Source organism: Trematosphaeria pertusa, assembly GCF_010094035.1.
Source record: "Trematosphaeria pertusa strain CBS 122368 unplaced genomic scaffold BU26scaffold_3, whole genome shotgun sequence".
NCBI classification, from domain to species: Eukaryota; Fungi; Ascomycota; class Dothideomycetes; order Pleosporales; family Trematosphaeriaceae; genus Trematosphaeria; species Trematosphaeria pertusa.
The window spans coordinates 1,143,832-1,169,483 of NW_022987214.1; the positions used below are offsets into that span (position 1 = coordinate 1,143,832).

Below are 25,652 nucleotides of genomic sequence, written 5' to 3' on the forward strand. Positions count from 1 at the left end.
GACGTTTGGCTTTGACAATAATCTTGGAATGAAAGACATTGGGAATCTTTACATAAGCTTGCGCAGCTTGGAGCTTCGGGAAAGAGAGCAGCTGGTTGTGCAGTGGTGATGGGTTCGTCAGTGCCTTGAGCGTTCCCCTCTTGAGCTTAGAATATGCGCGCGGGGCAGAGCCGACCAAGATCAACACCACGGAAGCCATACAAGGGGTAAAAAGACAGAGGAGCCTTCAGAGGAGGCTCGAAAATTATACATTCAAACTTCTGTCTACTTTGTCTGCTCTGGAATCCGTAAACCGGGGCGGCGATGCCTGGCCAGCCCATGCAAATGCCCGGGAATCCACTTTTGTGAGGGTGCACACTCGCTAAAATACTCGAAGGAACTTTTGATAAACCTGCAATCCAGATGTGGCAGCTTCGGCCTGGTAGTCCAACTCCAGGCGCCAATCGCTAATGCAAGTAGTCGTAGGTCGTAAGTTTTGGTCGTAATACAAATATGTGGTTGAAATGAAGCTGGTCGTTCATTCGTTGATCGCTCATTAGGTGGAGATAGACAGGTATCTCCGTCGGACTCCTGCCAGGAAGTCTTCTTCGTCCATCGCTTGGAAAGGTCCCTCCTCCTCTTTCTCATAGAGCCCGCTGCTGCCATATGGGCCCTTTCCGCTCGCTCGCAATGTGCCCGGCCAAGTCCCGTCCGATGACACTTGTGCTAGAGAGAAGTCCCCGTGAACGAGCTTGACAGACGGCTCGAAAATGCAGTCCGCAAAGAATAACTCGACGTAAAGCTCGTGAGGAATGATGCTGTGGGCGCGCCGGCTGATCAGATTACGGGCTGACTGAAGCGTCTTCTGAAGGGCATCCGTGGCTTCTTGAGTAGACCGACCATGCTCGTGGCCACAAAGGTGCAGTGCCCGCACTTGCAAATCGCCAACGAACTTGACATCCTCGTTGGAGAAGAGATCGGCGCACATAGAAGGGAGTGAGATGGACAGTGTTTCCAACTTCGAGCAGCTCCTGAAGAGCTCGCAAAGATGCTCAGAACCGCTCGGAGATCCGGGATGAGGATGCCAAAAGCCGTCCTGCGACCTGGGGCTGTGCTCAAGAACCCGGAGCGTATCGCGCGAAGCCTTGACGACCGCCATGACGCCATCGATTGTGACGGTAGAGATGCAGGTGAGGTGGAACTCCTCTAGCTGTGTGGCGGTGCGAGCGATCGCATAGAGGTCACGGTCGGTAATCGGCATGAAGGTAGTGTCGCCGAAGAGTTTTAGACGACGGAGCTTACCAAAGTTGACGGACTGCAATGGGTGCAGGTCGACTTGGTTCTCCTTGTCAGAGGCCTGCTGCGAGGTGGGATCGATAGAGAGCAGCTCGAGAGACTCGAGCGGCTTGCCGTTACCCAGAAGCAGGGTCCGCCATGCTTTTGCATCCATATGGCGAATAGTGGTCCAGGGCAGGGACACGGATGTAAGGTTGACGCAATGCTTGAGAGACTCAAACACCAACCGGTCGGTCTCTGCAGTGTAGAAGCCATGGAACCACATGCGCTTGATCTTAGCAGCCACGCCGGGGAATCGGTCGAAGGTCTGAACGGTGTGCTTCAGGGAGGCGAAGGGGTCGCGATAGACGGCGGTGCCGGTGGGCCTGTCGATCAGCTCATAGAGCCCATAGTTCTCGCGGCGGGTGGAGAGCTCGGCCCATCTCTAAACATGGATCAGCATGAGATGCAGCAACGCGGGCGCAGGCGCACTTACCTCTCCGCCCTTCCACCGGCGGATGTAGACGTCCTTGAGGGAATACTCCAGAGCCCACTCGTGCCATGCCCGGCAGGCGAGGCGGATGGCGGAGGTGGCATCCCACTTGAGCATCTCGGGCGGGACGGGACCCCTCACGTAGCGCTGGAGGGGAGCCCTCTGGAAGGGCATGGGCGGCTGGGACAGCCCGAACGTGTATGTCGGGCCATCGCGTAGGTTGGCGCTGGCCGCTTCCTCGAGGATCTTGGAAAGGATTTCGTATGGGAACTCGTTGATGTGCATTGAATGTTCGACGGCGGTAGGGTTGTGGTGCTCGTTGTCTGTAGGGAACAGAGCCGGGAGCAGAGTGTTCGTGGGTGGCTACAGTGGTGACGGGGGGTGCCGCTGTGCTGTGCAGGTGAGTCAGGAATGTGGTAAGTAGGTTGATGGCAAAGTGCGGCGGGAGCCACGGCTGGGGCTTCTTATAGGGGATTTCACATCCGTCGGAGCTGCAGATTTTTATTAGGACAAAGGAATCGTGGTACCGTGTTAGTCAAGAGTCAAGCGCGTCCCCAGCCGACCGCGATGCAACGCCAGCAGCTCGGCGGCTGGGGCCGAACAGTGGAGACAAACGAGGGGTCATTCTGACAGAGTGAATGGCGGCCATGGCCAATTACCGGCGCAAGCTGCTGGCACACCGCGTGAGCTCTCGCGACGGCGACGGCGGAGAGAGAGTGCGGTCGTGCGTGCCGCTTGGCGCCAGCTCTTACATCACGGCCGCTAAAGTCTGGGGCGGCGCCAAGCCCGCGTAAGACTCAACGAGCACGAATTCTGCGTCACGTGGATTTCGATGTGTCAACAGCAGCAATCTGTTACCCAACTCCTGACCATATGATCCTTGGGCGAGGCGAACCGGACTGCGACCACGCTCCTCGTGCCTCAACACCTCATCACCGATTCACCACCCAGCAAACAGCCTGCCATGGCACTGCGCAGCCCCGTATCCCCAGCGCCTGCATCCTGACAGCCGTCGTCGGGGAATCGTGAGACCGCCCGTGTCGCCATCGAAAGCGCATCTTGTGCCATTGCTCTCGTCACACTTCGCCATGGACGCCGCTTGCCGTTCGGAGAGCATCGTGTCGCATCTCAATCCGGGCTCGTCTGTACTTTCGCACTTGGGAGTCGTGAGGGTGCACATTCCCCCAGTTCCACCATACAACGAACTCCACTCAGCGAGAGCCGCACCGCAGCATCTCAGCAATGACAAGGCAGCACGCCGCGGAAATCTCCAACATCCGCCATGTTTCCGCCAGACAAGCTTTTCCAGCCTTCTGCATAGGATCGGCTGAAGTCGTCTGCGCTGTCGTCAAGTAGTAGGATCCTCTTACGTTTTGAAACCCCTTCCCCGCCATGCGTCTCTACACCTCCATATGTAGTGGCATCCGTTGCGGGAACTACTTTAGCCCAGACGCCAGCGGACTACGCCGCACAGCTTCCTCCCTGCACAGCAGGTTACGATTTGGTAAATCTGGCATGAGAGGGACGCGAGCTCCCCGAGCTTCGTATCATGCTAACGCCTGTGCCAGCGGAGGTATGCCTCAGGACCTTGGAAGGTCCCTTTTAATTGCTGATTGCGAATGGCTAGATTGTTTTCGTGCTGTTGCGATCACAGCATTCCCCAGAAATAACGTTATCGAGCCCGGCCTCAGGTCCAACCCCCCTGACGAGCAGAACGGTAAATTCATGCGAACTGGGTTTCCAAATCCATATCCCCGGATTTCCATAACCTAAGAAATATGCTACCCCGCAAAATTCGGACCCTGACTTACATTGACTACCAGAATTTGCTCCCCTGGCCCTAAAGCACCGCGAGAGCACAGAGGCCGAAGCTACGAGAAGCGGCAAGAATATGCCGACAACGGCGGGAACCACGTCGATAATTTTGGGCGCTAACACTAGACGTGCGACGGCTATTTGCGCCTTACCGAGCGTTCCTTTGGTTTCCAAGGTTCGGGCTGGGCCTGCTGGTCACCTGCCTGTACATATGACACGTTCTTCCTTAAGCGCCGCAACACCACCGACTACCATCGTGACTCCTATGCAAGCGCCATTGATGGGAAATAATGAAAACCTATGAGTAATGCATCTCGCCATTCCCGGCCTCTGCTACGCGCTCTAGCAGCGTCTGATAAGTTAGGACGAAAGTTCGCCGGTACATTTCTTCATTGGGCACATTTAGGACACGTGACAGCAGCTAGAAATATAGAATTGTACTGTGTGGTAGACGCTTTCCCCCGAATTCGGACGGGAGTGAGTTGGGCGCCCATTGAACGCGACATACCTGCTGTCTCCCTCGACGTCTCTTCCGTTCCCGTCAGGCCCGAGTAAAGATGACGCAGCTACCCGCCGTCTTGACATGATATCGAAGGGAGGGCACGCGGAATGTGTAACGGTGGCGGAGCAAAAGATCAATCTTTAGCTTCTGGAGAATGTTCGGTATATGTACTCAGAGCGGCGCACCAGCGTCTGCGACAGTAATGAAAGAGCCGGTCTACGGGCTACGTGACAATAGTCGGTCCTAAGGTCTCTAGCAGACTGGGCTACTTGGTTGAGCGAGATCTCGTCGGCGGTCTCCGTCCGTTCCACGAATACCTCTAAGCGCGTCGAAATTCCCTGGGCGTAACATTGGGACGCTCCGTCACCGTAGGAAGCCTTCCGCCGCCGATGCGTATCAGTGTCCGTTACTGCGACTCCCTCACTGCCATGACGGGCTGCTATCTTGAGCAACACCACCGCAACCTTCCACCAATATCGCGCTATCATCGCCTTATACTGCGCGATCGGAGCAAGGAAAGCGTCACCTAGATGAAGCGGTGTTGTTGTTGTTATCGCCATTGGCCCGAGTCGATAATCCTCGAGAGGATGGGAACACCTTTCCAATGAAGCTTTTAAGGCTTATCGGTCAATGGCAACACGGAAGTTCACAGAGAGGTCAAAATTAGGTTTATCTATGCGCCATCTGTGCCTCATATCGGAGTTGCACTGTGTGATGTGTAATATATCCGCACACATGTAGCCTCCCGTATCTTGTCTAACTGTCTGCTCGTGTCCTGCCAAACACAAAGCCCAAGCCACTCCTAACACGAAAAATGATAGTTCATCATGGGTATCTTATCTCTGCCGTAAATCGTCCTGCCAAATGGAGTCGGCGAAGAAATGCATCGCATACTCTTACCACATTCCTACCACCAATCCCACCCGCTACCTTCCTCTCCGGATAGCGGAGCTCTCGACGTTGTTTGCGTGCGCAAGTAGATACTTGCAGCACGTGAGGGTGTACTTGCAGGCCTTGGTCCACGCCTCTTCTTTGTTGAGCGTGTACTTGATGCTCTGATCGTGGATTTTGTCTTTGCGAATCTCATACGGCATCTTGACACCGGCACCGGCACTGCCCACGCCCGCTAATCCGCCTCCAGCATGAATCCCCTGGTTTTCCACGAATTCTCCAAGCTGGCGTAAGCATTCCAGGAAGGCCACCATCGCAGTGTCAAACTTGCGGTGGATGAAGCCAAAGTTCAGGGGAAATTCGCCGGAGGTGTATAGCTCTAGGTGCTGCTTGTTCACCGTGGGTGACGATGTAGATGAGTGCCGCGCCTCAGTCGTCGAGTTCCCACCTTTGACTTCTAGCTTGACGATTGTAGAGGTTGAGCCCATTGGGCAGAGCTCGTAGCCCTGGAACTTGTAGCCTAGGCGCTCGGCGAGAGTGGCGAGGAGTAAGCATGTTTGACCCCAGGCCGCATTGATCTCGGCCCAGTCGACGTAGGGTGAAGGTAGGCGGCCGAGACGCAGGCCGTTGATGGTGGCGAAATGGTTGTCGTGAGTGATGTTGAAGGTGTCATTGTAGACGCTGCGGCGTTGGAGTTGAGTTAGTATTTGCACGTCGTGTGCATGCTTTGTTGTGAGTGCGTCACGCTCGCTCTGGAACTCGGTCAACGTGGATGAGAACGCATTCCTGTTCTTCCAGAATTCGTTCTCTTCTTGGTCGAGCTCACGGGCTTCGGCTTCTAGGGCAGCAAGCTGTGCATCGAGATCTGCTTTTTCTGCTTCGAGCTTTTCGAGATTGGTGATTGCTGTTGCTTCGGACTTCTTGGCTGCTTTGAGGGCGGCTTCAGCGGCTGCTATTTCTTCGGCGCTGGGGACGTCGGTGTTGGCACGGCGGAGGTAGTCCACGTAGGCGTCGCGCTCGCGGGTCGCTACAGCTAAGCGCTTTTGCAGGCCGTCAACTAACAGCTCTGTACACTCGACGCATACAGGATGATCGATGTCGGAGCGGGCTGACAGGATCTCGAACATGCGGTTCGTGGTCTCTAGAGCGTCTGCCATGCTGCCCCCTCCCACCGTTCCTGCACTACCGGCAACGCTTGCACGTCTCGTTATCTCCAGTCCGTTCGACTGAGGCTCTTCTACCGGCGCTGGCCGGTCTGGCGAGCGCACGGGTGCCGGTGACGTGGAAGGCGGGTCGAGCATCGACTCGGACATGTGCACGTTGACAAAGGACATGGCGGGGTTGTGCGCGCCATGTTGACCAAAGCGCGAAGACGGGACGCTACGTTTGAAAGTAGGATTTCTGGCAGACTGCAGGGCCGCCTCGTAGGTCTGATGACGGGCTGAAGGGTATGTCGGCCGGGACTGGCGGGGGGGAGTGTGCTTTGCGATCTGTTGCTGTCCGGGAACGGTCGAGTCTAGGGTCTTGTAAGCATCGTGCGCGAGGACACCGGGCGAGGCATGCTAGGCGGAACGTGCCTGTCAGGAGCTTGAAGGCTGCCGGATTCAGCTGGTCTATCGAGGCATCGATATCGATGGGCGTGCGGCATTTCTGGCAATACAGCGCCGGCTGCTTCTTTTCGTTCGCCATCTGGTCATGGAAGGGCGGCGCTCATATCCGCTTTGCAGCCACGGACGTTTAATGTTTGTGGCGGGGGTTGTTTCGAGGCGTGAGTGATTGCGACAACGGCCATGGTCATCGTCTGCGGATGCGCACAGACTCCCGCAGCCAGCAAGCAGGGGTCGGTCGCACGGCGGGGCGCGCTAAACCGAGGAAGGCGCGTTCCCAGCCATCGCGTGTCAGCCCCGGGGCTCCCCGCCGAGCCTGAACGCACCCTTCCCTCCCCCCGCCGCGCGCACTCGAACCGTATCGCCCACCATGGAGCCGCCCGCGAAGCGCCTGCGCATCCTCCAGTCTGTCGAGGTCGACGAATCCAACCCGGACTACATCGCCGCAAAGGAGAAGGAGAAGGCTCGGCTCAAAAGCAGATTCGAGTCTATTTTCTCCAAGTTCGAAGCCATACCCGCGGCCATGAGCGACGAGATCAGTATGCGGACCGGCGAAATCGTAGTCGATAGGGGCCATTACAGGAGGCTTAACAGGGAATACAAGCAGCGACATGGGCGGAGGGCGACGCAGTTGCTGGATGATCTGATGGCAGATGAGCTTCCCGAAGTGTCGGACGAGGAGGATGGCTCGGGGGAAGACGCAAAAGATGAATTGGCGCCGTCGCAGTCTCCGGAGCCTCGGAATCGCAAACAGGAAGAGGATGACGACGGACAAGCAGGGACGACCGCGTTACAATGCCACCGTCTGGTGCATCTACCGCCGTCGGATACGCCCATGAGCATGCATCCTCAGAGACACCCACAACCCATCGTCGCAAATCCGGCAAGTCATGCGGTCGATTTGACCCAGCTCGTACAGTTTCCACAGACGCCAGCTGGTCAACAAGCTCAGACCGCTTTTGTAGCGCAGATAACGCAAGCTGTTCAGCAAGCAGTTACACCAATTGTGTCGAATCTGCTTGCGAACGGGGTGAATTTCCAGCTTCCAGCTAGCAACGACCTACCGGGCCCCATCACACCTGCCCTAGCTGGCGGCAAAATAGCACCATTTACTGACCCCAACTCGTTTTCTCCAGCTTTATCGGCGACTGGGAGCCGGCATGTGCATCCCTATTCGAGCCCCATCTCGGTGTCAATTCGAAGACCAAAACCCAGAAGCTTCTCGTCTAGGAACGCCCCGATTGAACCTATTCCGCGCAAATGCATTGAAGACGAAGCTGCGACGACCACAGAAACCCCTATTTCATCACCTATACCTGAGCTCAGCAAGGAGCGAGATGCCCACGAGAGAGCAGACATCGCGAGCGTGGATCAATCTCAAGCCAAACCTCGGGCGAGGAGTACCCAAAAGCGACGCGGCAAATATCTCTTCACTGAAGCCGACGATGCATATATCGTTGAACAGAGACGAGTACACAATACTCCGTGGAAAGAGATCAAGGCTAGCAGGGCAAAATGGAGAGACTGGCCAACCACCTCGCTTTGTAATCGCTGGCAATTTCACTTAAAATCAAAAGAGTGTCCTGCGCACGGAAGCATTGTGGACGCGGAGAGTGACGAGCGAGCACCGGAGGGGAAGGACACCCAATACAACGATCTTACAAGCGGACCACGCGAAACGGGAACGCAGAAACTTAAGTTTCCTAGCGTGAAGAGCCTGGAGTCGTTAACTACATCACCTCATTTGCCTACACCGAGTTCGCTAGAAAACCACGACGCCGACGACGCACATGAGGAACAGCCTCATATAGTCGCTCAAAATATTGAGAATATGCTCGCGTCAGGCGCACATTTCGACGATGACGAGCGGGAACTACTTTCTTTGGCTGGCGCCGATGAGCCCGTCGAAGGCACGCCCATTGGAGGCGGCTCGGGGGAATTCGAGGACCCCACGTATTTCCCGGCAGCCGACGAGGCGATCTTGCCCTCAGTCGAAACAGAGACGCCCCCGGAAGGCGATGCCAAAGCGGAAGCCGACTTCCCTGTGGACGAGGATGCGCAAAACAAGCGCCCTTTTACCCTTCCCATCGTCGAGCACGAAACATCAATCCCAACGGAGACCGTAACACCCGCTCGACAGAACCTCGCAGGAGCATTTTCGACATCTGCTAAGAAACGCAAACCGAGACCAAAACTCATCAACTTCCAGGTTGGCTCCGAATCCGAAGATGACTTGGATCTGATCGACGTAGACTCCTCGTTTATATGTAACACATGTCAAAAGCCCTTCAGGACGAGCAAAGCGCTCGAGCGGCATCAGTGGAATCCGAATATTATGCACAGCGGCGTCGACTTAGCTGCTAATTCAGCATCGTCATCCCTTGCCGAGCCTGTTCCTACCCAGGACGACGAGCTCCTAGCCCCTGCCACGCCGGCAATCAAACGCGAATCTCTTACTCCACCCCGAAACCTCCTCTCGGCGCCCGCATTCCGCACCCCTCGGTCTGCGCCTCAACCATCAGCCCTGCAATCATCAGGCGGGCCATCAGCTTCGAAGCTAGGCCGCTCCGCCTTCTTGAAGAAAGTAAAGCAGTCGTGGGCAAAGAACGGACGGAAATCAGCGATCGCCCCGAAGACCCTGACGAAGAGGAGCAGTTTCCATACGGTTCCTAGGAAGAGGGCTTGGGAGGCCGAGGAGGATAGCGCGGATGACCTTGCCCTGTAGCTGCGATTGTTGGTTGAGCGTTTTGTTTACTCTTCGCGTTATCCGATATTCTGTTCTCGATACCAAAGCATAGCGACGGCATTGGATTTCACCGCTAGGGAAAGAAGGTTTCCCATGGCTACGAAACGGCTTGAGCAGCTTCAGTATATAGCCACGCATAATCATACCCAGATTTTCTCGTCTATTTTACCAAGCTCATGAACAGAGAAAATACGTGATATCGTTTGATTAATTATCAGGCTATATACGCACACGCACTACGCTCAGGAGCAAAAAAGGGACTTTTTAAGCGGCGTTGGTGTCGCCAGAAACTCCTCTCCTAGGGCAAATGAATCGAGCGACATCATCAGAACGCTATATACACGAACATGGGACTTCTTTCTCTTTCGTTTTCCGGTCTATCTCTGCCTTCCCGCAAGGGGATACCATTCTTCCAGTGACTCTTTCGGTGTGAGGTGTCTACAATGGTCGGCCACCAACGAACTCGCTCCATGACCTGACTTCGCTCGGGATGCCACCCTTTTTAGGCAGCTTCTCGCTCATGCACTGGGAGAAGAGGACGGCAGTCTGGGGTAGGTTAGCTTCTGTAGTTGCGTCAGGGAGGGTGTTTCGGGGCAACTCACCTTAGGCTCCATAAACAGCGGCACGCCAAAGTCGACCGCATTCCTCCTCATCACGTAGTCCTCATCGACTAGCGAGCTAGCCCGGTACTTGGCCAGGTTGAACACCCCCCGGATATCGTACTTCTGAAACACCTCACGGAGCGCCCTCTTATCCTCCACGGGGAACTCAATGACTTCAACGCTGACTCCCTCGGTGTTCTTCTCCAGCACCTCTTTAACGTCGTTATTTGCCGCGTAGAACTTATACCCAAGAGGGTGCAGGTATTTGGCGATTTGCACGAGGTAGCCCGACTCTGTGTCGCCGCCGAACAGAAGACCTTCGCCAGGTTGAGGTAGGCGGAAGTTCATGGTGGACTGCATGGACGCCCAGTATGCTTCCACAAGATCCTTGCCGAAGCAAGCCATCTCACCAGTGGACGCCATCTCGACACCCAAGAACGGATCAGCACCTGCCAACCTAGTCCATGAGAACTGAGGGACCTTCGTTGCTACGTAATCTCTCTCTACGGCCATCAGATCGACAGGCTCAGGGACCTCGCGACCAACAAGCGCTTTGGTAGCCACGTCGATGAAGTTCGTTCCGAGGACCTTGCTGACGAAGGGGAAGGACCGGGAGGCGCGCAGGTTGCATTCAATGACCTTGAGATTTGGCTCTTGGCCCTCCACGGCCTCCTTGATGATCTGCATATTGAATGGACCGGTGATGTTCCATGCCTTGGCGACCTTCTCTGCTATCTCCTTGACCCGATCCTTGATTCTTGCGTCGAGGTTGACCGGAGGAAGGACAAGCGTTGCATCCCCAGAGTGTACGCCAGCGTTCTCGACGTGCTCACTGACGGCATGCACAAGCAGCTTGCCATTCGAAGCAACGGCATCGCAGTCGATCTCTTCAGCACCATCGATGTACTGGGTGATGACGACCGGGTGGTCGGGAGAGACATCGGCGGCAGCGGTGAGTTTGGCTTCGAGCTCATGTTCGTTGCGGATGACAGTCATGGCAGCACCGGAAAGGACGTAAGACGGTCGAACAAGGACAGGGTATCCAACGGAGTCCGCAAACTTCTTCGCTTCTTCATATGAGGTAAGTTCTTTCCAAGCTGGCTGGTCCACGCCGATCGAGTCGAGGATGGAAGAAAATTTATGACGGTCTTCGGCTTTGTCGATATCCGCAGGATCGGTGCCCAGTACCTTTGCCTTTCCGGATTCCTGAAGCTTGAGAGCAATGTTCTGCGGTAGCTGACCTCCTACAGAGACAACGACTCCGCTAGCCGTCTCCAGCTCGTAGATATCCATGACACGCTCGTAGCTGAGTTCCTCAAAGTACAGTTTATCGGCGACGTCAAAATCAGTGCTGTAAGTTTCCGGGTTATACTGCCCATGTTAGTCTCTGTTAAATAGCTCCGGGTTGGGTTCAATGGGTTTTCCAGAGGTCCAAAAGTACTTTTTTGAGGTTGGAGATTGTGCCCCTACTCGAGCTCAGGGCTCGACTGGGCAGCCGCCAAGTTCATATGAAAAGAGAAAATCTAACTTACGTTGATCATGACAGTTTTCTTTCCGAGCTTGTTGAGGGACAGCGTAGCGTTGACGGCACACCAGTCAAACTCCACAGAACTTCCAATACGGTAGACACCACTGCCGAGGACGATGATACCGTGATCATCAAAGGTAACATCGTGCGAGGAGGCATTGTACGTAGTCTAGAATTATGGGTTAGTGAATACAGGCGGGTGACTATGAATTCCGGCAACAACAAAATCCGCCAAACCAACCACACCAAGATACGAAACTGAATGAAAAGGAAGGGAATAAAACTCACGTAAAGATAGTTAGTCGATGCCGGGAACTCCGCAGCCAAAGTGTCAATCTTCTTGACCCATGGTCGGATTCCAAAGCTCTTCCTGCGTGCTCGGACTTCGTCTTCGGTGCTGTTGACGGCCTTCGCAATCTGCTTGTCGGAGAAGCCCATTTTCTTTGCCTTCAGGATAATCTCCTTCTTCAGACCAAACAAGCTGCCAATGTCCTCGAGCTCGTGTGTGCAGTCGACAATGTTCTGCAGCTTGTACAAGAACCACTTGTCGATTTTGGTGAGCTCATGCAGCCTATCGACCGAGTAGCCTTCGTGGAACATTGCATAGCCAACAGCTAGCCATCGGCGGTCGGTAGGATTCTTCAAGAGCTCGTCAAGATCCTCACCGAACTTCTCTCCCTGGAAGCCCAAGAACTTAGGATCCACCTGTCGGCAAGCTTTCTGGAAAGACTCTTCGAAAGTTCGTCCAATTGCCATTACCTCACCCACAGACTTCATCGAACTGCCGATGTCTCTCTTGACGTTCTGGAACTTGCTCAGATCCCACCGCGGCATCTTCGTAACAATGTAATCCAGACTGGGCTCGAAATTCGCTGTAGTGGTCTTGGTGACCGCATTTGGCAGCTCAGGGAGCGTGTGACCAAGACCGATCTTCGCGGCAGTGTAAGCCAACGGATACCCGGTAGCTTTCGAGGCAAGAGCGGATGATCGAGATAGACGGGCGTTGACCTCAATAACCCTGTAGTCCAAACCATCCGGCTGGAGAGCATACTGGACGTTACATTCGCCAACAACGCCCAAGTGTCGGACGATCTTGATTGACGCAGACCGAAGCATGTGATATTCCTCGTCGCTGAACGTTTGACTGGGAGAAACGACAATGCTGTCGCCAGTGTGCACTCCTAGAGGGTCAAAGTTCTCCATGTTGCAAACAGTAATGCAGTTGTCGCTTGCATCACGGACCACCTCATACTCTGCCTCCTTCCAGCCTTTCAGCGATTTCTCCACTAGAATCTGTGGTGACAGGGTGAGCGATCGGGCCGAGAGATTTCGGAGTTCCTCCGCGTTGTTCGCAAAACCGGACCCTAGACCACCAAGCGCATACGCAGCACGGACGATGATGGGGTATCCGACCTTCTCCGCAGCTTCCAGGGCTTCGTCGACTGAGGAGACAGCAATGGACTTTGCGATAGGAATGTCAATCTCATCAAGAGCTCGAGCGAACAGGTCACGATCCTCACTGGTTTCCAGCGTCTTGATGCTTGTGCCTAAGACCTTCACGCCGTACTTCTCAAAAATACCCTTCTTGTTCATTTGAACTCCCAGGTTGAGAGCTGTTTGACCGCCGAAGCTGAGGAAGATACCATCGGGCTTCTCTTTCTGAATGACATATTCGACGTATTCCGGGGTTACGGGCAGGTAGTAGATTTCGTCGGCGAGCACGTGCGAGGTTTGAATGGTTGCGATATTGGGGTTGACCAGCACAGACTTGACATCGGCCTCCTTCAGGGCTTTCAGGGCTTGCGAACCTGAGGTAGGTATCAGCATTTGACCACACACTCCTATGAACCAAATAATCCGTATCCTTACCAGAGTAGTCAAACTCCCCAGCCTGACCAATGCTCAAACCACCGCTGCCAATCACCAAAACCTTCTTCACGTCGACCAGATCACGAGCTCCGGCAATTACGCCGCTATCCAGGTATGCTTGCGCATTAGGCGCCTCCTGTGTCTTGTTCCATGTTGCGGAGATCTTTGAGAAAGCTCGGAGCTGCCGGTATGTCGCAGGTGACTCATTGGCGGTTCGAAGAGAGACCAAGGGTCTGGAAGCTCGAGATACGAAATGTCGAGAGGCAATGGAAGGAGCGATTGAGCGGAATTGGCCTGAAAGAACGGGTGCGCGACGTGCCAGACGCCCGCAGAGAGCCATTGCAGGCGGTCAAGCACCGAGCTTCGAGCTCTGCTGCCACCCCCGCAAGTAGTCCAAAGCGGTCGAACGCGCGGGGAGGTGTCCGTGCCAGGACCGGAGGGCGCAATTGAAGGGTACTGGAGCTCGAGCTCAGCGGTGCAGATGCTCTTGTCGTGGAATTTATTGCGGGGAGTGGAGAGCTGTCGGTCGTGCCAAAATTTCTATGGTTCGCCGCGAGCCAATAGTGTCGGGCCGATGTCTTATCAGTACTCAAAGGCGGTCAACTGCAGCAGAACCACCGCAGCATGGAATCCGTACCTAGGTAGATCAATCAAGCCTGTCAAGTATCGCGGAGAAGTGACGGAGCAATTGTGTCAAGCTGTTGAGTAGTCCCGAGATAACAGAAGCAAGCTGGTGGTTATCTGCGCTACACATAGCTCTAGGTGATCTTCATGCAAGCAGACCGATGACCGGCGCCGAAAATGTTTCCTGGGGCAGAATTTTTTTGAATCCGCCTGCAACTACGGTGCTGCTGCATGGGATTGCATCATCCGCAGGGCTAACACAGCTGGCCCTACCACAGCTGGCCCTACCGCAGCTGGATCTTTGCATGGTCACAAGCCGCGTGCAAAATTCCTCCGCTGGTGGCGGGTGTGACGCTTACGGGCCAATCAACTCCGCGGCGGCATACTGGGTATGATGTGTTTATGCCGCGACTGACCATCGCTCCATTTGAGGTCAATCGTGGCCTGGCAACATACGGCCCTGCCAGGGCGGATGGCCCTGCAAAGCGATCGACTATGCCCAGATCACCGATATGCACGATGCGTCTCCGGAAGCTCCATTCATGTAGTCTTCTTTTGTTTCTCTGCTGCTGCATGTCGTGTCTTATACTCCCGTGGGCTCTCCGGCTTCTTTGCGGATTCCCCGAGCAATCGTCTTAGTATGCCCGGGTTCGTCCACATGCCAATCTTCTTCTCTTTGGCTCTCTCCTCAGCCTCGCGGTACCGTTGTTCGAAGTTGCCGAATTCAGACCCAGTTTTTGCCTCATAGACACTTGCAAGACCATTTCTCAGCATCTCCAATCCCACGTCTCTCCTGAATAACCCATTCCGCACATAAACCTGGGCCACCACTCTGTCGTACTGGTCACGCCTGTAGATGTACGCCCGCACCCGCCGATTCAGGATATACTTCGTGAGCCAGTCGAGCGCTTCTTGCGAATAGGGCTGCGCTTCTCGTCCCCAGTGTGCTAGTTCAGGAGCGTCGACGCCAGCAATTCGTATGTGTATCTGCGGAGGGCATGAGCAATTGAATGGCGTGGGCGAGTCTGGACGCGGCATGCGTCGAACGCAACTCACCGTTTTGTTCGCCAGCCCTTCTCTCGTAGTTGGCACTTTCTTCCACGGCAGCCAGCCCCACCCAGCTATCCTCCCTCCAGGTGTGTGGAACAGTCTGAAGTTGTCGGCATCTCCAACACTTGTGACCTGACCGAACAAGCTTCGTCGGCGGAAGTAGTTCGGTTTGATGTGACTGACGCTCGGAATGCGTCGAAGGTATGATTTGTATAGGCGGAGAATCGCAACAACGGAGACCGTCAACACCAGAGACGGACCGAGCGTGCGAGGATCTGTGAACGTAGAAGACCAGTCAGTCGACTTCAATCTTTCGACCGAGGCCGCGAAACTGGATTTCTTCTTATCATCGTCGTCGCCCGACAGAGGCCATCGCATTGTTGGTCGCGCGAAAGGCGGTGCAGTCGTGACGTGTGTGCAGGTCTCCGCGCCTGCGGAAGTGTCCCGATCTCCGCGAAACGGTAAGTCACGTGGAAACCTCATACCCGGAGTTCAAATTGCCGCGTCAACAAGGGCTACGTCTGATGATATATGGCCAAAGAGCTTACTGAGGGTGCATCGCCAGCAAACGGCGTAGAGGAACCACAGAGACCTTGCATTGAAAGGCATCAGATTGAATGGCGAAATTGAAATGCGCAGCAGAGTTTCATCAATACATTCACTCGACGAGAGCTTGGTCTCCTGATTCTACACCCTATAATTGTACGTAGCCAAGTTCAACGACAGACTGTCCGCAATATCGTGCGGGATATCGACCCATGCTCTGCCACCCTTTGCTCAGCGCACCACGGACCGCTGTTGAGAGGCCAGCTTGTGACCATCCTCACCACTTCGAACAATTGACTGCCACCTGGTGATGGGATCACAACTTGTGCATCTCCTCAGACAAATATACAACCAGAACCGAGGCTGAATATGGGGCGGGGAGGGCGGAAGATCCACCGAGTGTCCGAACGTTGGAGATCGTACGATATTCATACAGAGAGGTGTTGCTCTAAGATATTCCATATCGTCGTCGTCTTCCGGATGCACAAGGAGCCACATCGGTTCTTGCTACACGCATGGAGAGGATGAGAGCGTGCAGTGGGGAGTGCTTGCGGGACGATAACCGATGTCGCCCTGGGACGATATTAGCTTTTGAGGGCTGAAAACCATGGTGTGTTTGGAACCGACGAGCGACATGCGGAATACATGATAGGATGACAAAACCGTTCTCTCGGCACTGTAGAGCAAAGAGGCGTATGATGAAGCCGGCTGAAGGTGCTCAGTCCCGTATGCACTCACCTGCAACCACTGACAGTCATCCTCCATGAGCTCCAAACGTACGTTTGCTCTTCCAAATGTAACTATCAAGTCGGCAGACGTTACCAGGCGCAGCTCAGCATATCCAGCATTGCGTAGCGTCCCTCTCGGATGGGCTGGAGCGGGGCATAGCAAGCAGAGGGTTGTGGTAACGAAAACATGCCTTCCGCGTGAGAGAGTGGACACGCAATATTCCGCCCACAAAACGGATGCAGTGATCTGTTTAGCTAGGTGGCATCTGGTAGGCAAGTGGTGGCTGAGAGGTGATGAGGAACCTCGAGGAAGAGGTAAAGTGGGAAGGCGCACGGATCGCAGTGCTAATTTGGAATGGCGCTCCAACCTCACCTGGTCCATCGATTCCTGAGGGGCCAGCTGCTCGACCAATCCCCCACCCATCACCCCCAAAGAACGAAATCTTCCATGCTTTCAGCAACCGAACGACGCTATTACCTAGTCCTCCATCCTCTAAAATCTCGGCTAATGGTTCATTGCAACCTGTAGCTCATCCCTGGCTACTATCAGAGCTCATGCCGCTCCCCCAGCCATCATGTACTCTTCCCTCGCTACCGTCGCCGATGCGGACGCACTCGATGAAAGCCAGTATCTCTTCGGCGGCTCCAATGATGGCATTTTACCGATGTCGATGTCCCCGGACGTCGTGCATATAAAAGCCCAAACGTCTAGCACCGTCTCCATACCTGGGCTTAATAACCTGCGCTATACCGAATCGACTGCCTCGTCCGTGCACTATGGCGACACTCACGATATGTCGGAACTGAGTGGAAGTCATATGAGCGGAGGAGAGGAGCGGGATGGGTCTACGCCAGGTTATGTCAATGGAAACGAGACGAGTCACGCGCATTCTTCACTACACTATCCTCATCCGCTCCGAACTTCGCAAACGACTGGAGGATCAAATACAACTCTCCATGCGAACTCGGCAGAATCAAATCGTTACAACTCAGGCACGACGGTTAATGGATTAGCATCCGCTGGCGTAACTACTACGTCTTACCTGAAAGACGCCACGAATGATCAACCATCCATTTCGCAAACTCCGCATCTCCTCGATGGTGGGTCGAAAACCTCCTCAACCCCAGAACTGTCTCAATCTCAAGGGCGATCCAGCGTGCATCGCTCAAGGAATCCCAGCCCCGTCAAAGGCAAGGCTGTCGAATTCAGGGCGAACTCCTCCATACCAGCTGCCCTATCTTGGGAGGAGTTTGGGAGGCAGTGCATATTGGCCGCCGAAAGCTCACGCCTCAACCCATTTGCCCTGCACCCGAACGAGTACGAACTTCTGCGGAACCATGTTACCCATGCTCAAGTCACCATCTACCTGAACATCAGGAACGCTATCCTCAGGCTTTGGACGAGGAATCCGTTAGTCTACATGAGCTTGGAAGAAGCTGCAGGTTGCGCTCGGGAGAAGCGTTACTTCAACCTAGCGAAGGTTGCGTATTTTTGGCTCATGAGGAACGGTTACATCAACTTCGGATGTGTTGAAGTCCCCAACACTGCGACAACTATACCATGTACAAAAGCAAAGAAGGGCGCCAGACGGACAGTACTTGTAATTGGGGCCGGGATGTCCGGTCTTGGGTGTGCGCGACACCTAGAAGGGCTTTTCGCTCAGTTGGGGGACCTGTGGATGAGCGAAGGAGAACGACCGCCCAGAGTCGTCGTCTTAGAAGCTCGCCCCCGCATCGGCGGCAGGGTATACTCCCACCCCTTTCTGAATCAATCTGGATCCACCCTTCCACCGGGACATCGCTGTACTGCTGAAATGGGTGCGCAGATAGTGACGGGCTTCGAACACGGCAACCCGATGAACGCGATCATACGGGGCCAACTCGGCATTCCATACCACGGGTTGCGAGACAACACTATACTCTACGACTACGACGGAACGCTCGTAGAGAAGAGTCAAGATATATTTGTGGAGAAGCTCTACAACGACGTTCTCGAACGTGCGAGCGTATACCGGAACAAGCCCGCAATTTTCAGAACTGTTGAAGGCGACCGAAATCTTATGCTTTTCGGACGAGAGCCGAGCGATACCGGGGGGGCAACTATCGCTGCGCTAGAACAGTCTAATACCCCTCTGCCTGCGAATGCCACGACTACAGCATCGACGACAGAGGAGAAGCCTTCAACAGGCGTCGAGAAGTTGGCAGGACGAGCGTATCAGCTCAGCGCGGGCTTCAATGCGAATATATCCGCCGCTCAAGCGGTTCAGAAGATGGGATGGCCGCTCAAACCGTCCGCTTCGCTCACGCAGTCGCTCGAGCTAAACACAATAGCGAAGGCATCCAAATACCCAACCCTGGGGCAGATTATGGACGAAGGTATCAAACAATACCAAGCCATACTTGATCTAAAGCCAAGAGATTTGCGCCTGCTGAATTGGCACCATGCGAATCTTGAATATGCGAATGCAGTAAGCGTCAGTCAGCTCAGTCTCAGCGGATGGGATCAGGACATCGGCAACGAATTCGAAGGCGAGCACACCGAGATCATCGGCGGCTACCAGCAAGTGCCACGCGGCCTTTGGCAATTACCTAGCAAGCTTGACGTCCGGTTCAGCACTGTCGTCAAGTCAGTCCACTATAACGCGGAAGATCGAGGCGTTGGGGAAGCAGTGCGGGTCGAATGCACCAACGGCGAGACATTTGAGGCAGACCAGATCGTTATGACTACACCGCTTGGCGTGCTGAAGTCTGGATCAATCACATTCCAGCCACCGCTGCCAGACTGGAAGCGGGGAGTTATTGAGCGGATGGGCTTTGGTCTGCTTAACAAGGTACGCAGCGATCGGACCATAGCATACGTGCATCCATTAACGTGCTCAGATCATTCTAGTCTACGAGAAAGCCTTCTGGGAGTCGGATCGTGATATGTTCGGGTTGCTGAACGAAGCAGAACATCAAGGGAGCTTGAATCCAGAAGACTACGCTTCTCGGCGAGGCCGATTCTATCTATTCTGGAACTGCATCAAGACGAGCGGCAAACCTACACTCGTCGCTCTCATGGCGGGAGAGGCGGCTCACTATGCCGAAACCTGCTCTAACGACGAACTCATCAAAGACGTTACGGACCGACTGGACAAAATGTTCGCCCCGAATCCCGTTCCCCTCCCGACTGAGGCCATCGTTACCCGCTGGAAAAAGGACCCTTTCGCTCGTGGGAGCTACTCATACGTGGGACCGCAGACTCAGGCAGGTGACTACGATGTCATGGCGAGGCCGCATGGGCCCCTTCACTTCGCTGGTGAAGCCACATGTGGCACTCATCCAGCAACTGTTCATGGCGCCTATCTGTCCGGTCTACGGGCGGCCGCCGAAGTCGTTGAAACTATGATAGGCCCTATCAAGGTTCCCAGCCCTTTGATCGAGAAGCGAGTGAAGCTCGAGCATCCGTCCCAATATCCGGCCTTAGACCCGAAACGCAAGGTCGAGGTAGACGTCATAGAACATGAGAGCAAGAATGCACGGCTACAACTGGACGAGGACTATGAAGCATCAATTATTGGAGAGCTCTTAAGCAAAATCGGCGAGCGCCCTATCAAACCCGGGCGTGCTAGCGTCAGTAAGTAGAATTGGGAGAAACATGCTAGACTATCTATGTTGTACTAGCCCGTGCGCTGAAGCCCTTCAGGGGTGAACGCTATGGGGCTGCCCATCCATGATAGTCCAGTGTTGAATCCCTTTGTCTCCTGTCCTAAAATTTGGACTTGTGCTAATATACTGTCTTCTTCAGACCCTTTCCTGCTTTTCACGAAAGACTACTGGTACGAATGCAAAGGGAACTGCGGCGAAAAGCGTAGGGCTGCTACCGGCGACCCAAACGCAAAGGCTTCCAAAACAGAGATCCGCACCGCTCTTGGCCTCATGTGGCGAACGGCGAGCCCTGAGATCAAGAAACCGTACCTCGACCAGACCCAGAGCGCTCGAGACGATGCGGCCGCAAATGCAGCAACTTTCAAGGAGCGTGTCGCTGACTGGGACAAGAAGGCGGCACAAATACGACGAGAGTACATTCAGAGTCACCCGCCTCCTGATGGCAATGAAGACAGAATCCTGAACAGTCGCACCGCGATCGAATTGGGCGCCGGCAAGCGCTTACGACGGCTGTGAGCAACATATGTGAATTTCGTTCACTGTATTTTTTTTTCATGCGTTTTTACTTTGCATAACCTGCGCGGCATCCAGCATTTCCTGTGGCGTCGGGTTTCGTTCTGCCATTCATCGAAATCTGCTCAGCGGAGCCTGTTGTCGAAGTTCGTGTCCGGATGAAAGGCTTCAGTCCCCTCTTCTGGGCGTGCATTATATACATAGGTGCGGCACTGCATCATGGGACCGGCATGAGGCGTTCTCGACTGGGCGGCACGCTGTGAAGGATTTGCCGGCGGCTGGCGTGGTCGGGCACACCTGATATCCCACCTTGTTGTACTTTCTGTTACTAGATCATGTAGAACTCGAACAAATGAGGCCGCTGTACTGAAGCTCTGGTTGCTAGCTGGCGGGGGTCGCACAGTCTATCAGCTGATTGGGCTTATTGTTGCACCGGTGATCACGAGGTGTTGGGAGCAGTGCTGAAGTGCGCCCAAGGGCCAGACTCAAGCTAGCAAAGCCGTTCTTCACACGGCGCCAAATGCTTGTGCAGCAGTCTTGTTCTAGAATGGGGGTGGAAGGGCGTGCATGAGTGGTGGACTTTAGCCTCAGCAGGCGTGCAGCGAACATTGTTCCACCAGGCACAGGCTCGTCGGCAGGGCGATTGCGCGAGCCGCGATGGACTGGCGAGCGCTGGCAGACGCCGCCAGCAGCCCCGCAGCAACGTGGTAATGCGCTGCAACGCCATCACGGCCCTGGACGGGCGGAGTCTCCGTGGGCTCGCCTGCGGTGGGCTGCAAAGTGGAGGTTGTCAACCAGACGGCTGGAGCCCTCGTGGCGGGGCGCCTTTCCTATTGGACCCCGTTTCCCGGTCGGAGTTGCCTTTCCTCGAACCTTCGCGTGTGTGCTGGGTATTCTTAGCTCCAAGCCGCCCGTCTCTGCCACCCCGTCGCGCAGCCTTCGTCTGCCTCAGTGTGCCGTCGCTCCATCTCCTACCCGATGCTGCACACCACCGCCTTCTGCTGCCTGGGGAATCGCCCATCGCCTGCCGTCGCCCGCCAGCCCGCCGCCTAAACTCGCCGCATGCTTGCGCGACCTCGCCTTACCCACCGCCGCCGCATCTCCTGCCTGCGTGGTCGGCCTTCGCCGCCATGACATCGTTCTTCGGGAGGCTAAAGTCTGGCACGGTCAGTACTTCGCACGCTCCTCTCGCGCAGGCGCGCAATGGCTGACGTGCACGCAACTACAGAGTCCGGCGAGCCCTGCGTCGAGCAATCCGCCTGCGAAGAAGGACCCCCATGCCCCACAACTGACCCCTCTCGAGAAGCTCCTCGCCGATGCGGGCCCAATACGCGGCGACGGTAGCGACAAGTTCTTTGGCTTTGAAAACGTAAGGAATCTGTGTCCCTCGTTGCTCTGTACCAAGTTCGCTGATTTGCCGCTTTTTCCGTAGTTTGGAAGCACATGGTAACTGACGCCCTCCGATGCTCACAACGACATGCGCTCACATGCTGGCCTCCAGTTACTGCAACTCTATAATACAATGTCTATACTACTCGGTCCCGTTCCGGGAACAGGTCATCCACTTTCCCTCCAGATCACCGCCGGAAGCCCTCGAGCGGCCCGCGAACGCACCTTTACCGCGATTGAACACCGACCTGATGCCTACCGCAAATGGCCAAAACTCGGCCCTCTCGCCCAAGGGAAGGAACTCGGTATCCAGCCCGAGCACAGCGTCACCCAGGAAGCCCGTAACAACCCCCGGGGGCGCCGTAAACCCCCAGGCCACCAAACCCGAGGATAACAAGGACTCGCCCGAGTACAAGAAGAAGCAAGCGCTAGCGGCAGGCCCTGTATTAACCATGGACTACGAGAACTCAAAGGCATACGGCATGTCCGAGTCTCTTTTCACCTCGCTAAAGGACATATTTGAGGCAATAATTGCACATAGGTCACATATTGGCGTGGTGAGCCCGCACAAGTTCCTCGAAATCCTGCGGCGAGAGAATGAGATGTTTCGCACCGCGATGCACCAAGATGCGCACGAGTTCTTAAACCTGCTCTTAAACGAGGTGGTGGAGAACGTGGAGCACTTTTCCAAGTCGCGAATACAGGAAATCGGCCATTCAGAAGCCAATGGCCTGACAGTAAATTCTGGCGTGGTCGTGCCAGATCGGACGTCGACGATGTCGAGCACAACGGGCTGGGTACACGAACTTTTCGAAGGCACACTGACATCTGAAACAAGATGTCTGACCTGCGAGAACACTTCGCAAAGAGATGAAGCTTTCCTGGACCTGTCCGTCGATTTGGACCAGCACTCGTCAGTGACGAGCTGCCTGCGAAAGTTCTCCGAGGAGGAAATGCTTTGCGAACGTAACAAGTTTCACTGCGATAATTGCGGAGGATTGCAAGAGGCGGAGAAGAGGATGAAGATCAAGCGACTACCAAAAATTCTTGCGCTGCATCTGAAGAGATTCAAATATACCGAGGATCTACAGCGTTTACAGAAGCTGTTTCACCGCGTAGTATACCCCTACTATTTGCGGTTATTCAACACGACCGATGATGCGGAAGATCCGGATAGACTATACGAGTTGTATGCAGTAGTGGTCCACATAGGAGGCGGACCTTACCACGGACACTACGTATCGATCATCAAGACGCAGGACAGGGGATGGCTGCTATTCGATGACGAGCTCGTGGAGCCTGTGGATAAGGCGTATGTTCGGAACTTTTTCGGAGGTGCAAATGCGCTTGCGTGCGCCTATGTCCTTTTCTACCAAGAGACGACGGAGGAGGCGATGCAGCGAGAACTGGAGGACGAGGGTCTGGCTGCTGCGAAGCAGGCGACTGAGGCGACCGCAGAGACAGTCACTGTTACGACGCCGAAAGCGAATGGCGTTGTGAATGGGCACCCCCTTATGCATTCGACAACACCTATTGCAGAGCAGGACAATCACTTTGCGAGCCTAAGCCACGCGCCGACAGCACCACTGTTACCCCACGAGCACAATTCCCTGGATCACATAGCGACGAGCATTCCGATATTGGGTACGCGAAAGAGCAACCTCCAGTCCAAAAAAGAGAAGGCAGAAAGGGCCAAGGAAGAGAAAGAGCGCAAGGCACAGGAGAAGGAGCTAGAAAAGCAAGCCAAGCAGAAGCGCAAAGAGATGGAAACACAACGCAGGGAGAACTACCGCAGACAAGAGGAGGAACTCCGCCAGGCGCTTGCAGCATCTCGACTCACGGCGAACGAGGAGAATAAGAAGAGGTACGAAGGAACGGGAGTAGACCATGAGAAAGAAGCGGAGAAGGCAAACGGCTTTGGAAGCAAGACCGGCTTGAGCAGGTTCAGACACAGCTCTATGAGCTTACGTCACAAGCCGAAGTTTTGGCCAGGCGGGAAAGACAAGCACGACGAGTCGGGTGAGCACGATACTCCTAGCATACCCGGCGTAGACACAGAAGGTGGCAGCGCCACTCCCCTGGCGACACCTGATAAAGCGGAAAAGGAGAAGAAGAACCGGTTCAGCCTGGGGCGCAAGAAGTCGACATTCCACCTCTAATGGCATCAATCGACACGATCGTCATTCTCAACACCCCAGACGGAGGCACCCGTCATTGGCGATCCCATTCAGCATCTGTATTTACATTTGGCGCGGATCTTGTGTATATTGTCTTCTTCACTTATCGGATATATCTCTCAACCACAAAACAAAGATCTGCGGGCTATGGGGGCGTTGATGCTCCGCTGGATGATCACAATCATCATTTACTTTTTTAGCTTATGTACATGGCAGATTCTCGCATGATATGAGGCATGAGGGATGCAGACGTTGGGTTCAGAGAAAGCGAGTTTGGCATTTCAAGGCACTGAACGGGACAGGTGTGCGCATTCTTGGTAGCGACTCGATTTGTCCATAGCGATGAGGATGGGATGGTTAGTTGCCATCCATGAGCAATTCATTCTTATAGAGTGGTCGAAATGCGTAGCGAACTTGGACGGTGTTCATTCGTGGCACTCGGGCCCAGCCTCAATCAACGGTCCAACCTTCGCAATCCAGCCCTTTCACACGGTTTACGCCGTGCCGGTAGTGATGCGCTATCAATCTACCGTGTACGACATTCTTTCTCTGCTGCCAGACCAGCGCCAACAGCTCAATATCAATTACATGCCTCCCCACGCCCAGGGCGTCCCCTTGTCCTTTTCATGTGCCGCTGAAAGGCGGTGGCGCACGCGTGGTGCTCTCATCCGAATATCAGGAGGTATATGATCATTGCCGTGTTGATGAACATGAGCGGTACTGCTCCACGTAAGTATACATCCAATCCCCTTTGTCTTTTGCTCTGCCGGTTCTCCAGGTTCTGCAAGAGGAAAGGGACGTACTCCTCATCAACGTCCGCACCGAAGATACTAGGTTGACCAGTCGCGCCTTTACGCTCGCATCGTCGCGTTGGCCGCCGAAGCCGGGGTCTGCCGAGGCTGTCCAGCCAACTATATCCCGTGTTAGCCATCCATAGGTTTGTCTGGCGGTTGCATGCTCGTCGGGCGCAGTAGATCATAGGCGTAGGGGTTCTTTCGGTGCGGGAAGACGTACTACGTGCGAGGAAGCGGTCTTCGGAGAGGATTGCTATGGCGTTTATGAGGAGGACCGAGACTGCGAAGGTCAGTAGGATGGTCAGTAGATGGTTCGTGGAAGTCGAGTACCGTATAGGAGGCCGCCGAGACCGAAGAACACCATTTTGAAGAGTGGAGAATCGGCTTCCTAGCGATGCGCGGTAGGCAGAGAATTGCGCTGTGCTCTTGCGGGATTCGTGCGAGATTTCGGTGATGCTGCCGCCTGCTCTGAAGACAGCTGGAGTTTCCGAGCTCGATACTTGGCATTCGGTCACGTGAGTAGGACTGCGGGCGAGTCACACATTCTGCTACTCTATTGCTCTCTAATGCCTCGGAAGCTTGAGAACACGGGAAGAAGTGTCGCAAAAGGCTTCGGTCTGCATATCCGACCCGGACCCTGCCTGCAGCAATCAGACCAGGCAGCTGCAAAGGGCGATGCGGTTGGTGGGTCCGCGTCCCGATCGTGAAGCCTGCAAGCAGGGGTGCTGTCATCAACGTCCAAGAAGACGGACGGCGCAAATCGGCTGACTGGCAGAAGAGCAGCTGGCGTAAAAGTGGTATGACCGAATTCTCCGAAGAAAACCGAGCGCAGGAGTGCCATTTGAAACTCAACAACCTCCGCGTCTGGCGACAATG

The 25,652-nt window shown here is 54.8% G+C and overlaps 9 protein-coding genes across 9 annotated transcripts; 4 read left to right on the forward strand and 5 right to left on the reverse strand.

Annotated features, from left to right (window-relative positions):
* Nucleotides 1-231: 231 nt before the first annotated feature.
* BU26DRAFT_515531 (uncharacterized protein) lies at nt 232-2,469 on the reverse strand. Its single transcript, XM_033828092.1, has 2 exons — nt 1,751-2,469; nt 232-1,699 (listed from the first exon to the last, which is right to left on the reverse strand). Exons 1-2 carry the CDS (start codon nt 2,030-2,032, stop codon nt 536-538), a joined length of 1,446 nt encoding a protein of 481 aa, XP_033688158.1. The 5' UTR covers nt 2,033-2,469; the 3' UTR covers nt 232-535.
* Nucleotides 2,470-3,033: 564 nt separating this feature from the next.
* BU26DRAFT_216350 (uncharacterized protein) lies at nt 3,034-4,035 on the forward strand. Its single transcript, XM_033820707.1, has 3 exons — nt 3,034-3,320; nt 3,375-3,464; nt 3,571-4,035. The coding sequence occupies exons 1-3, from the start codon at nt 3,140-3,142 to the stop codon at nt 3,864-3,866; spliced, it is 567 nt and encodes a 188-aa protein (XP_033688159.1). The 5' UTR covers nt 3,034-3,139; the 3' UTR covers nt 3,867-4,035.
* Nucleotides 4,036-4,718: 683 nt separating this feature from the next.
* BU26DRAFT_538073 (APG6-domain-containing protein) lies at nt 4,719-6,738 on the reverse strand. Its single transcript, XM_033831442.1, has 2 exons — nt 6,533-6,738; nt 4,719-6,471 (listed from the first exon to the last, which is right to left on the reverse strand). The coding sequence occupies exons 1-2, from the start codon at nt 6,642-6,644 to the stop codon at nt 4,991-4,993; spliced, it is 1,593 nt and encodes a 530-aa protein (XP_033688160.1). The 5' UTR covers nt 6,645-6,738; the 3' UTR covers nt 4,719-4,990.
* Nucleotides 6,739-6,894: 156 nt separating this feature from the next.
* On the forward strand, nt 6,895-9,476 carry BU26DRAFT_515534 (uncharacterized protein). Its single transcript, XM_033828093.1, has one exon. The coding sequence runs from the start codon at nt 6,933-6,935 to the stop codon at nt 9,285-9,287; it is 2,355 nt and encodes a 784-aa protein (XP_033688161.1). The 5' UTR covers nt 6,895-6,932; the 3' UTR covers nt 9,288-9,476.
* Nucleotides 9,477-9,482: 6 nt separating this feature from the next.
* On the reverse strand, nt 9,483-13,861 carry BU26DRAFT_216379 (carbamoyl-phosphate synthase). The gene is made up of 5 exons (XM_033820708.1): nt 13,308-13,861; nt 11,727-13,246; nt 11,443-11,607; nt 9,911-11,281; nt 9,483-9,854 (listed from the first exon to the last, which is right to left on the reverse strand). The coding sequence occupies exons 1-5, from the start codon at nt 13,645-13,647 to the stop codon at nt 9,747-9,749; spliced, it is 3,504 nt and encodes a 1,167-aa protein (XP_033688162.1). The 5' UTR covers nt 13,648-13,861; the 3' UTR covers nt 9,483-9,746.
* A 610-nt stretch (nt 13,862-14,471) lies between these two features.
* BU26DRAFT_560489 (putative endonuclease LCL3) lies at nt 14,472-15,359 on the reverse strand (the record flags this gene model as incomplete). Its single annotated transcript, XM_033832803.1, has 2 exons — nt 14,472-14,918; nt 14,988-15,359. 2 exons carry the CDS (start codon nt 15,357-15,359, stop codon nt 14,472-14,474), a joined length of 819 nt encoding a protein of 272 aa, XP_033688163.1.
* A 1,305-nt stretch (nt 15,360-16,664) lies between these two features.
* On the forward strand, nt 16,665-20,852 carry BU26DRAFT_515538 (uncharacterized protein). Its single transcript, XM_033828094.1, has 3 exons — nt 16,665-19,086; nt 19,136-19,871; nt 20,043-20,852. Exons 1-3 carry the CDS (start codon nt 16,831-16,833, stop codon nt 20,417-20,419), a joined length of 3,369 nt encoding a protein of 1,122 aa, XP_033688164.1. The 5' UTR covers nt 16,665-16,830; the 3' UTR covers nt 20,420-20,852.
* A 445-nt stretch (nt 20,853-21,297) lies between these two features.
* On the forward strand, nt 21,298-24,422 carry BU26DRAFT_515539 (cysteine proteinase). The gene is made up of 4 exons (XM_033828095.1): nt 21,298-21,582; nt 21,645-21,785; nt 21,849-21,862; nt 21,918-24,422. Exons 1-4 carry the CDS (start codon nt 21,547-21,549, stop codon nt 23,962-23,964), a joined length of 2,238 nt encoding a protein of 745 aa, XP_033688165.1. The 5' UTR covers nt 21,298-21,546; the 3' UTR covers nt 23,965-24,422.
* Nucleotides 24,305-25,238, reverse strand: BU26DRAFT_515540 (Yos1-like protein). The gene is made up of 4 exons (XM_033828096.1): nt 25,107-25,238; nt 24,997-25,056; nt 24,786-24,893; nt 24,305-24,702 (listed from the first exon to the last, which is right to left on the reverse strand). The coding sequence occupies exons 1-4, from the start codon at nt 25,138-25,140 to the stop codon at nt 24,647-24,649; spliced, it is 258 nt and encodes an 85-aa protein (XP_033688166.1). The 5' UTR covers nt 25,141-25,238; the 3' UTR covers nt 24,305-24,646.
* Between the last annotated feature and the right edge of the window lie 414 nt (nt 25,239-25,652).